The sequence below is a fragment of the Diospyros lotus genome, chromosome 15, assembly GCF_014633365.1.
Source record: "Diospyros lotus cultivar Yz01 chromosome 15, ASM1463336v1, whole genome shotgun sequence".
Lineage (NCBI taxonomy): Eukaryota > Viridiplantae > Streptophyta > Magnoliopsida > Ericales > Ebenaceae > Diospyros > Diospyros lotus.
Window position 1 is genome coordinate 17,405,090 of NC_068352.1, and position 14,139 is coordinate 17,419,228.

The 14,139-nt window shown below is 34.6% G+C and overlaps 1 protein-coding gene across 1 annotated transcript; it reads left to right on the forward strand.

Annotated features, from left to right (window-relative positions):
• The first annotated feature begins 1,540 nt into the window (after window positions 1-1,540).
• LOC127792477 (citrate synthase, glyoxysomal-like) lies at window positions 1,541-11,100 on the forward strand. The gene is made up of 13 exons (XM_052322977.1): window positions 1,541-1,965; window positions 2,347-2,527; window positions 3,819-3,904; window positions 5,667-5,771; window positions 5,868-5,930; window positions 6,063-6,172; window positions 6,506-6,625; window positions 6,701-6,776; window positions 6,959-7,032; window positions 7,133-7,253; window positions 9,404-9,501; window positions 9,584-9,707; window positions 10,687-11,100. The coding sequence occupies exons 1-13, from the start codon at window positions 1,708-1,710 to the stop codon at window positions 10,816-10,818; spliced, it is 1,548 nt and encodes a 515-aa protein (XP_052178937.1). The 5' UTR covers window positions 1,541-1,707; the 3' UTR covers window positions 10,819-11,100.
• Window positions 11,101-14,139: the final 3,039 nt, after the last annotated feature.

Genomic DNA, 14,139 nt, shown 5'->3' on the forward strand with positions numbered 1-14,139 from the left:
TTCAAGATGTAAACCATAATATATCAATAGCATTTTTTGTTTATTTTAGGTTATGATATTTTTATTAAGAATATGTTTTATATTTATATTTTATAATTTACGTTATTAATTTAAAATATGGCTATTAGCACCAAAAAATTAAATATTTTCGAGTTTTGGAAATTTTATCAAATACTTTCAATTTTGGCAAGAAGAGCTCAATTTCTAAAATTATTTACAATTTTACCCAATGTTGAAATTAATTTTGATCCGCATGTGGCTTTGCTGAGGTGGCATGCCACTTGACATTTATTTTTTTTTATTATTTTTTGAAAAAAAAATACTCTCTCTTCTCTTCTCTACCATGACCGTTTCTCACTTCGCCTCATTGTCGCCCAAGGCCGCCTAATTACCTTATCGCATCATCTTTACTTTGCACGAATTGATTCACACACAGCAACATATATATACATACACAACAACATATATATTCACACACACAAAACAAAATATACAGTGGTCGACGGCAAGAAAGGCGACGAACGATTGATTGAGCGGCGGTGGAGGGTGACAATGGCGTTGGCGAGAATGAGAGAAAAGGTGAAAGAGAGAGATCAATGATAAAGTTTGACAGCCTTCATCGGAGAAGTTCGATCAGACTTCTCTCATCGAACTTCTCAATACGGCATTCATTATTGAACTTTTACAACATTCATTATCAGACTTCTACGCTCTTTATTATCTAACTTCTTTATCATTAGATTTCTCTGATCGGACTTCTTCGGCCTTTATTATCGAATTTCTTCATCATTAGACTTCTCCGACCTTCATTATCAAATTTCTCCAATCAAACTTCTCTGCCCTTCATTATCGGGCTTCTCCGATCAAACTTTTTTAGCCTTCATTAATCTAATCTTCGATGAAGTCCAATTGGACTTCAGATCAGACTTCATCGTCTCTTTCACCCTCTCACTTTCTCTCTCATTCTTGGCAGTGCCGTCGTTGTCCCGTACTGCTACTTGATTTGTCGTCTGCCACCCTTTTCTCACTGTATCTTTTGTTATGTGTGTATGTATATATATGTTGTTGTGTGTGTGTTAATTAATTCGTGCAAACTAAAGAGAAAGCGATGAGGTAAAATAATAATGAGGCAAAGTGAGAAACGACTATGGTAGAAGAGAAGACGGGGCCATGATAGAGGAGAGAAAAAAGAATATTTTTTTAAAAAATAATAAAAAATAAAAAATAAATTAAATATCAAATGACATGCCACCTGAACAAAATCACACACGGGTTAAATTTGATTTTAGCATTGGCTAAAATTACAATTAATTTTAAAAATTAGGCTTTTTTTGCTAAAATAAAAATATTAGATGAAATTGTCAAAATTTTAAAAAAATTGACTTTTTTTTTGTGTTAATAGCCCTTTAAAATAACACCTGATACTAATATTATATTATATTATAGCAATATATCAAATTCAGTGTCTTATTTAGCATGAAATTAAAAATTGACAACTATAATTAAAATAAATAAATTAAATGGAAGACGCAAATTACAGAGATAGTAGCGAACCAAAACGACCAATTCTGGCATCAGGCAAGCAGCAACCGGATCATCATCATCATCATTTCACCGACTTCGAAGTTCAGAGATAGAGACAGAGAGAGGTGGGAAGGGAAGGCTGCACCGAATTCTTGAGTTGTGGATTGTTGCGTGTGAAAGGAGATGGGGAGTTTTGACGTGTCGGTTCAGGCTCGAGGCCGATTGGCCGTTCTCTCGGCTCACCTCTCGGCCTCGGAGTCGCTCCAATCCGACGCCGTCTCGCAGCCGGCGATCGAGGCCTCCGGTGTCTCCGCTCATTCGACCTTCGCGCCGCCGCCCAATCTCAGGGGCTCGCTCACCGTCGTCGACGAGAGGACAGGTAAGAAGTACCAGGTTCAGGTCTCCGAGGAAGGGACTGTCAAAGCTACGGATTTAAAGAAGGTATCAGAGTCGTCTTGAGAGAAACCCCGAATTACGCGCTTAATTCAGTTACTTAGGTTTTGTTTCATCTTCTTTGCGAGGGTTTACCTATTTCAATTTTCCCCCCCAATATATCTATATTTCCTTTTATTCACTTTGGTTTCTCGGTGATCAGGCTGCAGCTAATGTTTTGCTTATTTATACGATTAAAATTTTGATACTTTCTTTGTGATTGTGGGCTTTATTGATCACTTTTATAGGGAAGATCTGCTGTTAGTAAATCATCCATTTTGTCATAAGTGATGAGCTTCGAACCTCGCATCCTCTGTTTGGTTGCCTCACTCTGGCTGTCATCCTATTTGTCCTAGATTTTTATATTGCTTTCATAATTGTAAATTGCAGATAACAACGGGAAAGAATGACAAGGGGCTCAAGCTTTATGATCCAGGCTATCTCAACACAGCTCCTGTCCGTTCGTCAATTTGTTATATTGATGGGGATGAGGGAATCCTTAGATATAGGGGTTACCCAATTGAAGAATTGGCAGAGGGTAGTTCCTTTTTGGAAGTGGCCTACCTTCTAAGTAAGTATTACTACACAAGTTTCATATATCTCTAAATATATAAGAAATCTATTTACCATACCCACATGAGGTACTACTTATTCACTAAAGAGGCCAGTGCGATGTTATTCTCACATTTCAATACATGGAAAATCACCTCATGAGTAATCTCTCTTATGTCTGTGAACCGGAAATTTTGTAGCCTTATATCATCCTTAATTTACATTATCCTAAGATGCTACTTTCTTTGATCATCTAATATATGTAGACACATATATTGCATTGGAACTTTGTAGTGTACTGCTGTACTTATTAGCTGTGTTGGTTCTTACTTTATTCTTTTAGTACAAGAATACTTTCTTTATTGTACACTTGTATGCATATTTAGAATTTGCACCAGTTTGCTGCAATAAATTTTATTGCTTGAAAAGTTTTTCTTAAGCATTCCTTTTTATCTTTTTATTATTGAGGAAATTTTGTGTAACATAATACTATTGCATTCAGATTTTTAAAATAATAAATCTCGATCTATCTGTTAAATGATCTATGATGTGTCTATTTTCCAATTTGACACCTATTGACTAATTGATATCGTGGATATACTTTGATAAGGGAAATAAATTTTTTTTGAGTTATCAAGTATTAACATAAAAATGGAAGGAGCTTGTAGCCAAAGGAAGCAGAGGAAGACCAATGAAAGTTTGATGGAACACCCTTAGAGATGGCATGAGGTATAATGGCCTTACAAGAGATATGGCCATGAATAGAGATGATTGCGAAGCTAAAATTTGTGTAATCAATCCTATAGAAGCTACTGGGGTTAATGCTTGCGAGGATGATAAATCAAACATGTCTTCCATTATATCCATAATCTTTGACTCTCTCTCCGCTAAAATCAACTTTATGTTACATATTTCTATTTATTTTATTTTGATAAAAATATAAGTAGAAATAAATACTGCCTCCTTTTTTATCTGAATTATTTTGAATTTGATCACTTGTAACCTACAAGCTGGAATCTGGGCCACCTGGTGGATTAGGGCTTTGTGTTGCTGCTGTTGTTGATCACTTGTGCCATATGTAGAAGGATGTATTGACTTCAAACATGTTTAATTATTTATTCTAAGTTAGAATCTTTTATATCAGTTTTAGTTTTTGTTTTCAAATATTTTTCCATTTTTTTTTTGTCATTTCACTTATATTTCTAAAATCTCTCCGAATTATTTCAATTAAGTTATAGATAAAACAACACTTGAAACAATATATACCTTGATCTTAATTTTTAGTATTCTTGCTTGCTTTCTTGTTGCAGTGTATGGCAATTTACCATCAGAGAGTCAGTTAGCTGATTGGGAATTTGCTGTTTCTCAACACTCAGCTGTTCCACAGGGAATATTGGTAAGTTTTTTATCCACCATTTCCTTAGTAAACTACAATTAGCCGTCTTGAAAGATCCAATTCCTTTTTTTCCCCTAAATATATTGGTAAGGGAATATATAGGCTTTTGTCTTCCCTAGCCTATTTTGGGTGATTCAGTAAGTTGCTAGTTGTAATACATTGTGCAATACCCTAAATAGCAGTTCAGAAGGTATTTATCCTACAAAAATTTGGAGAGCATTAGCTATATCATGCTTGGGAAAGTACATGATCTGCAGTTACCTTTTTTTGGGAGAAAATGAAATTATAGAACACTTGGTTGCTGTACACATGTCATGCTTATGATGAGTTTTTCATCTAAAAAGTTATAGAATGCTTGGTAGCAAAGGTAAAGCTCCTCCTTTCCTGTGTGACTAGAAAGGTCACGGTTCTAGCCCTCACAAATCAGGGAGCCTCGTGCACTGGGTTGCCTCTTTAATAGTTTAAGAATACAAAAATAACAAAGAACATGGGGATTGAGCCAATTATTTTCCCTTAACTGAATGTTAACGTGTAAGTTTGAGATCATATATAACACACAAAAAAAAAGAAGAAGAGAATTTTTAGACATTTTAGGACACTTTTATTCATAGCAAGAAAACGCATGTCCATTACTTAAGCAAGTTGCAAGAATAAGTTTGAAATCAATTGAAACAATAATGAACAATATAAATTTGTATCTATTAGTTGTTCCTTCCCTAGACCTTTTAATGTCAAGAACTTTATATATATTAGTTGTCTCCTAACATTTTCTTCTAAAACTGCCATGTTCTGTATATGTTGTATGTGTCCTTGTCTTGCACATGTCCATATCCCTTGTTTTGCAATGAAGGATTATCAAGATCTGTGTCTTATTGAAGTATGAGTCATAAAAGCTACTATGAAGATTACACAATCTTGAGGATCAACATCAAGCTTGTGCCTGTTGACATCTCAAGATTGAAAAAATCTGTTGGAACTATAGCTGGATCAATATGATTGGTCCTGCATGGTTTGAGTCTTTAGCAATGATATGTAAGGGCCTTTGTAATGGAGGAAAGAATCATTTACAGTCTGAGCTCATAGCAATAAGTTCTAATTACCTGGGGTTTGACATCAACACGGTAATTTTTCTTTGAGAAGAGAAAAGGACAAGTTTGAACTAATAAAGGAATTTTCAATGTTTGTCGCAAAAGGCTATCTACAAAAATGATTTAACCTGTTCAAAGCAGAAGAAATTTCCTTTTGAGTGTATGCATCAAGCAAATATCTGCTTGGTGCCTAGAGCTTGTCCTCCTCAAAACATGGGGAGTTCCCCATTCTCGTTCAAATTAGGACTATAAGTAGTAATTAGTAATTGTTCGAAATGAATTTCTAGACTCAAGGAGTGTACAAGGTCAATTCAGTGTCAAATTAAATCAGAGAAAAGTTAAAATACAGTGGTAAAAAAATGTTCAGTCTAAAATGTCCTTTTGTTAACTGATATGGTATAGGATGCCTAGTGGATTATTGATGTGGGATTGGCTTGAGATATATATTAAGACTAAGAAAAAGCTTGAAATAAGTTTTCTAATCCCCTGATGAAACAGTTCACCAAGGATGTAGCTTAGCGGATAATGTTTCAGATGCCTCTAATAGGGGACATGGGGTGATTGGTATACAAGAGGAGAAAATGGAAAGTGGAGAACAGCTAATGTTTTAAACTACCAAGTAAGTTATTTTGAATTAATTTTCTTTCCTGATTCATTTTGAATCTGTTTTGTAGGATATCATACAGGCAATGCCGCATGATGCTCACCCAATGGGTGTTCTGGTCAGTGCAATGAGTGCCCTTTCTATCTTTCATCCAGATGCTAATCCAGCTCTCAGAGTAAGTTTTTTTTTTTTTATTATAAAATTTCAAAGATTTTATCTTCTTAAATTTTTTTTCAACTATTTATGATCATATAAATCTTGACTGATACAGGGCCAAGATTTATACAAGTCTAAGCAAGTAAGAGATAAACAAATAGTGCGTATACTTGGGAAGGTATGTTACTTTTCTTCCTTTTTCTTCTTGCCCTGAAGTTTGATCATGATCCAGGTGCTGTTTTTTAAAGTCGGCCTGTATAATTATTACATATGATCTTTGTTCATAGAATTTGACATATAATATTTGCAGGCACCAACCATTGCAGCAGCAGCTTATCTGAGGTTGACAGGAAGGTCTCCTGTCCTTCCCTCCAGCAACCTTTCTTATTCAGAGAACTTCTTATATATGCTAGATTCATTGTATGTTTCACTGGATCCATCTCTCTTTATAATACACTGCATGGCTTTACCTCTCAATTTTATATACATATTCATAGATGTATTGTTGTCAAAATGTTAATCTTCCCTGATTTATTGGATAACATCATTTTTTCCCTTATCACCTCTGGCAAAGATTATGAATTTATAGTTCCTGTACTCTGGGAACAACAAGGAAGTACATGCCCACAAACAGTGACTTTGTTCTCTTGACTGTATCTTTTCATTTATTTGAAATCTGTTACCCTTGATGATTGGTCCAGCATTAAAGGAATGCAAGTTAATCTTGTTTTATTTCCTTTCCCCAATTTGCAGTGGTAATAGATCTTACAAACCAAATCCTCGACTGGCACGTGTGCTGGATGTTCTCTTTATATTACATGCAGAACATGAAATGAATTGCTCCACTGCTGCTGCTAGGCATCTGGCATCAAGGTAGGCATCTGAAGTTTCGGATTTAACTTGAAACAACCAGAAATTCATGATCACAAACCTGGTTTTCTTGTGCAGTGGTGTTGACGTATACACAGCCCTTGCTGGAGCAGTTGGAGCTCTGTATGGTCCTCTTCATGGTGGAGCAAATGAGGTATCTTGACATTATGTACATTCAAGCAGCAGATGAGGTCCAAAATAGTCACCAAAATAGTCAGAATCAACAGTTCTGATATTTAATTAGAAATATATGTGTGTGTGTGTGTGTATTTTTTTTTTGTATATTTAATACCTGGGTGGCATGTTAAGCTGCTCTTGTTAACCTCCTTACAACAGGCTGTGCTTAAAATGCTGAGTGAGATTGGAACAGTTGAGAATATCCCGGAGTTCATTGAAGGTGTGAAAAACAGGTAATGTTGCTTATTGCAAAGCAGGTTTAGCTTCTTTTTTTTTTTTTTTTTTTTTTTTGGGCAACCTAATAGTGCACCTGTGGGAATTTGGCTTTTATAGGAAGCGAAAGATGTCAGGTTTTGGGCATCGCGTCTACAAAAACTATGACCCCAGAGCAAAGGTCATAAGGAAACTGGCAGAGGAAGTTTTCTCAATCGTTGGCCGAGATCCTCTCATTGAGGTTGATACCACATGCTTAATCATAAAAAGGGAAAAAAAAAAAAGAACTATGAACCTGTTATATATTCATATGTAATTTTTGTTCAATGGTAGCTTTGCATTTTACTTTGCTTTTACTAGGGGTTAATATAATGCTATAAACTTGTAGTGAAGATGCTGGAAGAAGCCATACCCATGGTCAATACATGATTGCAATATGCCAATATTTCTTAATTTAGTTGTCTGGACTCTTCTTAGTGAAGAATCCATTTTGCATACACCACTTTCCATTATGGGTATGGCATATGATTCAGCATGTGCTTGGATGTGCACCATGAAGCATAATTGTATATGTATCTCCTTTATATGACTAGAATAAGGACTCCTTTGTTACACTGCTTATATGACAAGGGGGTTTAAAAAAAGTTGTGCCTATGCTTTAACTTTTCATTTTATCATACCATGTGAAATGAGGACTAGCTTTTAGGAATTACGACTACTTAGATGTAAATGTGTATTGAGAAGATTAAAAGGCCTGAAATGGGAGGCCACCTCATTACTTGAGCATAACTCTTATTCCAAAGTCTATGGAACACAGATACTGGCCACATTTCAAAAGATCCAGAAATGAGTTCATGATTATAAAATGTAACTTTCTTGTTTGGATGTGTGCAAAATGTGCATCAGTTTTTGCCATTATGCTTGTTTATTTTTACTATGAAGCAAAGAAAAGTTAAAAGTTTTTGATAAATTACTATTAGCATTAATATAAATATGCATGCCCATTTTTCTAAAAAAAAAAAAGAAATATTATTAGAAGGGCACTGAAAGGGTATGCTACCTGATCTCAGTAGCCAATTTCATGTGTATATTTTTGTCATTGACATCTGTGCAATGTGTATGACATGACACTGTGCCTGCTTATTTTTACTTCTGAAGCGATGTGAAGTTGAAATTTAGTATACATTATTTTAATGTATTGCTTAAAGAATATTATTATAGATGGGTGCCTAAAGGGGTACAGGGACAAATCAAGAATGAAGCATATGATGAAGCCTTCTTTAAACATTTTGCTAAGAATCCCAAAAATCCAAATATTGCTGAAGCATTTGTGTTAAAAGTGATATTGAAAACTTGACCCAGTTTTGCTAGGTCAACTGATGATGGTTTCTGCTATAACCGTGGAGATCTGTATTTTTCTGCAGCCTGCCATAGTCAATGAAACTGGAAACCAAAATCTGTTGATGTTGGGGTTTTGGTGTTAGAAAACTTTCTTTTCCGTTGCACTATACCCCAAAAAACTATCCGTTTGATTAATTTGGCAATCCTCATCAAACATGCTGGTTATTATGTAGATGAAACATGAAAAGTAAAATACAAGAAAACAATTTACTTTGATGCACTGCCTTCTGTTAGGGCTTCCTGCAGCCTTTTTAAAAGAATGATTGCATAACCCTTTCTGGTTCTTAAAATTATACTTCAAGTATTAACCAATGACGCAAGAGGAGAAATTAGTGTGAGCATTTGATATGTAGATTAGTGTTCTATCCCTTGCAAATGATATGTTCACTGAATTATCACCTTGAGAATTTTTTGGTACCCTTTTACACTCCCCCCTGCAGCCCCCCAACCCCTTAAAGAATGATATGAGGTGCTCTCACATTTTTAGAATTGTACTGATTAAAAGGGAATCTCATTGTACAAGGTTCCCTGCTTTGCAAGTGTTGGGGAGAGGGTCACTTTTTGCACATACACTTTCCCTTCTGTTTTATTTTTATTTTTTTGGCAAAGAGGCTGTTTCCACAACTTGAACAGGTGACCTTTAGTCACAGAGGAGCAATCTTACTATTGCTACTAAGCTTGCGTCAAGAACTGTACTGATCACATCATAAACATAAACCTTGAGAATCGTATTAATATTCTATTGTTTATCATGACATCTTTGTTCACCTAATGCTGATTGTTTTTGTATATTTCTGACTTTAGATGTAGTTTGTATCAAACAGATGCAGCCCCAGAAGAGGGGAAGGTTTTTCTTTTCTTTTCTTTTTGTTATTTTTGTTTACTGGGTTGGGGTAAATAGGTTTTTTATTCCATTGCAATCTGAAGGAATCTGTAAGTACAAATTTTCTTCTTGTTTTGTTTCCATGAGTTGATCTTTCATCAGTACAGGTGGCTGTTGCTTTGGAGAAAGCTGCACTATCAGATGATTATTTTGTTAAGAGGAAGTTATATCCAAATGTTGATTTCTACTCGGGATTAATTTATAGGTGAGCACATTTTCTTTCTCCACGTGTAAAAACATTCATATATCATGACCTAGCAAAAAAAAACTAATACATTGTGGATCAGGGCAATTGGTTTCCCTACGGAGTTCTTTCCTGTTTTGTTTGCAATCCCTCGTATGGCTGGCTACTTATCTCACTGGCGAGAGTCACTGGATGACCCCGACACAAAGATAATGAGACCAGCACAGGTTAGATTTATTATAGCTTGTTTTCTTTTACTTCTTCCCCTTTAATTGGTTGTGTTGAAGTTTAAGAACGTGGATCCTCTTGCATAACTAAGAACTCTTGTGAAACTACTTAATAGTGTCATGGAATTGAAATTTCTTCTACTGGGAAGGTGCTTTAGCCTTCTAAAAGGTGAAGTTTGCTTTACTGTACAGTCTGTACAGTTGTGAAAATTTCTTACCTTGTCATTGTAATTGTCTAAACCAGCTGTTTAAAACAAGGCTCACTGGGTACTTGGCCAGTAGGCCAGATCCCAGTATCTGGTTCATTTGATCAAAAACTTGAGTTTGACCAGGTTTGATCATTTTGATAATTAAATTCACTATCTTAGTTAAAAGCAGAAGAAATATGCGTGTTGGGACTAGAACCTGGGTATTTATTTTGTTGGTTGAACCTGGCTATTTATAGGCAAGCACATAAAAAGATCTCTCCCACCCCTTTTTTGTCAAGAAAGAATTTCTTCTCTTTTTTCATAAGCATTGATTCTCTATATGCATGATTACTTATTTTTTTCTGGTTGTACTTTTATCAAAATGGAGACATCTTATTTATTGCAAGTCATGAATGCTTCTCAGTCGAGGAGAAACCTTATTTACTGTAAATGGAGAAATCTTCCCTTTTTATCTTCATTTTTACTGTTTGGTCCCCTTCTTCAAAATCAACATAGTGAATGGCTGGGAAGATTGGGAAGTGGAAACAGGGAAGCGCAATGCCGGCATTTTTTTTTATTTATTTGGGCAGGGGAGGGGGTTGGTTTGCATGTGCGAAGGGCTTGGAATTTTGAAATTTTTGGGGATGATTTTTTTTTTCTGTCGTCCACTACTTGTATTCATGCTTTCTAGGAAAAGTTATTAGTGTGTATGAGTTGGATTTTTCAGAACATAGGTGATTAACTTACTGCCTACCTATTTTTTTTTTTTAATTTTTGTCATATCTTTTCAGGTGTATACTGGTGTATGGTTGCGACATTATATGCCACTCAAAGAACGGGTGGTGTCAAATGTAGCAGATAAACTCGGTGAAGTATCTGTTTCAAATGCCACCAGGCGCAGGCTGTCTGGAACCGGGGCATAGGCTTCGAACTTAATCAACGTCAGAATTCAAGATGGCCAGATAATAATGACCTGCCGCCAACGGTTAGGTGCCCTTCATAAAAATCACATCTTGCTTTAGAAAAGCATCTTGGTTAGCTTTTGTCCAATTGATGTATTATGACATAACTAAGCAATATATAAATTCAGGATATAATGTGTTAATAAACAAATTCCTCAAAACCCAGACTGAGTCTACTACTTTTGTTGCATATTTCTAGTTTCGGTGTTAAATAAATGTGAAATTAGTTGCTGGGTGGTTAAAGGAGTCATCAGGTTTTTGGTACTCGATTTTACTGTATTTGTTGCATATTGCTAGTTTCGGTTCTCTGCGGAGCTTTCCCGACAGAAATTGAAACTGTTTAGCTTTGTGGATTTCACTACTTAACTGGGGTGGTTGTTTTTGGGTGATTAAGGCAAGAGTTATCGTCCCCTATTTTCATCTGTGACTCGCATAACTGCTTTCTCAAAAAGAGCCACTTTTAAGCAAAAGCAAGCCCCATGCTTTTTAAAGTTCATATTATAATTTTTCTCATAATTTTTTAATATATTTATGGGTAAATAAAAAGTTATTTCAAACTTTATCTTTCTTCTTCTGCTTTTTAAAGTGTTTTATTTGACTATAAGAGGGAGGGAGATAACATTTATTGTGTATTGTTATTGTTGTAAGCTCTTGGAATTTAATCTTTTTGTGTTTAATTATTTTATTTACTTTGGATTGGATAGTTTATTATGTGCACATGCAATCTTAGATTGTTTATTTAATAATTTTGTTTAAATATTTCTTTATATTGCTTTAGCATTTTTTTTTCTTTTGTGATTGGTATTTTGTTCATAAGCTATTGAATTGTTTTGATATTTATTATTATTTCTCTTGCTTTGGCTTGACTCTTATTATAAGTGTAAGCTTGGCTCAACTAATTGTTCTCAATAGAAAAAAAAAAATGAGTATAATCATCTTTGCATAAATAATTATTAAAATTATGGTATGAGAAACAAGTACCCTAATATATAAGACTAATTTAAATTTATATACCTCTTCAAAAGTTAAGATCCTAAATATAGAATAGGATTATTAAATTGCATCACTATTTCCCATCATTATTTAGTTTAGATACTGAATGTGCTGTTAATGCATAGAGCATGTAGGATAAGTGCAGAAAGAGACCCTACAAGTGGAAGTTTTGATACCAAGGGTGAGTTCGTTTATGAGATTGAAGCGTTAGCAATTTGAGTTTTTTTTTTTTTGGTTATGTACTATCACGAGCACTTTTTGTTATTCGGTCCCATGATTTCAGCATGAGATGTAAATCAGAGAACCCAGCATGCAGTTTTAATCCCTAGTCTTTCTCCGCTAACGTGATGGCGGTTTGGCAGTCAGTCTTCCAACTTTGAAGGTCGCTCTTAGCTGCTGAGTTTTGTCTCCTGACCAGAACTCGAACACGGAACCAGAGAGTTCAAAAAACAACACTTCAACGATTTTTTCTTTACCAATTGATCTATGCTCTGGGGGCATTCTTTTTTTGTGAATAGTGTGGGGAGTTAAATTGAGTTTATTTTAGTTTTAAATATATTTTACTATTATATGTGCATTATTTGAATGTCATGAGCAGATATAGTAGTCTGGTGCTTACCATGCCTATGTGCAATCTACCAAAAAAATCCATCTTATGTTCCACTATTAATGGAATGGCTCCATTGAGGTTCTCTACAAGCTCACTTCAAAAACTTATTTATAATCCTTAGATTTGTTCAAAGTCCAGGAAATTAACATCACAATCAATAGTTTATACAAATGTGCATCAGCATTTACAGTGTAGTTTCAAGTCTTTGGGTGATGAAACTGTGAAGAGCTTTCGATGTCTTGGTTGTTTTGATTCACAATGGCAAATTTGAATTTGAGTCTCTTGATATTTGACAAAAGTTTTTAATATGCATACAATAATAATCTTTTTTTCGAATTATCGTTCGCATGTACCTTCAATTTCAATAGAAAAGGTAAATAATCATCTTTTCTTTGAGTTTAAAAGTTATATTTATGTTTCAAAATATCCATTTAAATGTTTCCAATGACCAAAAATGCATTTATTTTCTTACTTGAAATTGATTCCTTCATCTAATTTAAATAGTTGAAAATATATTCATTAGAGCAAAATAGTCAATCAATAGTGCCTATTTTATTTACATTGGGTAATTTTTCTTGTCCAACTCTACTTTCTAGTCAATATGAATTAGTTCACCTGTAGTTAAAGTAGTCGGCTATTTTGTTCTCCTTACTATGGCAAAATATAAACTTGATTGCCTATTCCATATTAGTTAACTATTATGTTCTTACTCAAAAATGGCAAAAAAAGCTACACACACGTGCCAAAAATGATAAAAATACTATTTTTCTCCTTACAAATTTATTTTCCCTCACCCAGTGACCCATGACCGTCTTTACAATCGCCCGTTGCCACCATTCTGTTGCAACCTTCAACGATAGTTGGGCACGAGAGATGAGGCAAATGAAGTGACAAGATGGTAGACATGGAAAAGGGAAAAACAAGGAAGGGGGATCATGGGAAGGGGGGGAAAGAGGAGGTGGTCGTGGTGTCACTAAGCGAAGGGAGACTTGGGAAGAGCAGGGAAAAGACTTTTACAATTTTGCAAATTAAGCGAGGGTATTTTTGTCATTTGAGTTGGCTTTTGTAAACCAAGGAGTATAAATAACATTTTTCATATTAAAATTAGTGGAATAAATATTATGATTATGTAAAATAAGAAAAAAAGATATAGAATTAGCTTACCTTAAGCTCACTCAAAGTATATAATTATTGATATCATCAATTGATGTATTGGAACCAAATAATTAATATAAAATAGTTGAATCACCACACTATGTTTTTCCAAAAAAACAAGTTTTGACAATAAAATTAATTTTAGAATTACAAAAAATTAATTATTTATTCAAACTCATTTTTGAATATATGAACCGTCGTAGTTGGGGGAATTTAATGACGGGTTCTATCTGACTAAACTTGACTAGGAGGATTGATGTCCTATAAAATACACTTCGAGCAATTAATTCTAAGAAAGTTGTTGCAATATCCTTTCAGATCATCACGGAAGAATTGTTTCTCTAAAAAATATTGTCTTTTTTGAATCTCATTAGCAATCACCTATTTCCATACGTTATTATACATAGACCACATAGAAAACATTCCGATCGCGATTTACAGGCGGTTTTGCGCAATGATAAATATCTAACACTAACATATAAGATAACAGTGTTACTTTCGGTATAAGGACTAATAACACAATC

Bases quoted from the DNA above. Each gene is read 5' to 3' on its own strand.
- LOC127792477 (XM_052322977.1), top strand. From the start codon at position 1,708: ATGGGGAGTTTTGACGTGTCGGTTCAGGCTCGAGGCCGATTGGCCGTT. The intron at 5,772-5,867 runs GTAAGTTTTTTT...TGACTGATACAG, and splicing joins ATGCTAATCCAGCTCTCAGA to GGCCAAGATTTATACAAGTC. The intron at 7,254-9,403 runs GTTGATACCACA...TCATCAGTACAG, and splicing joins GCCGAGATCCTCTCATTGAG to GTGGCTGTTGCTTTGGAGAA.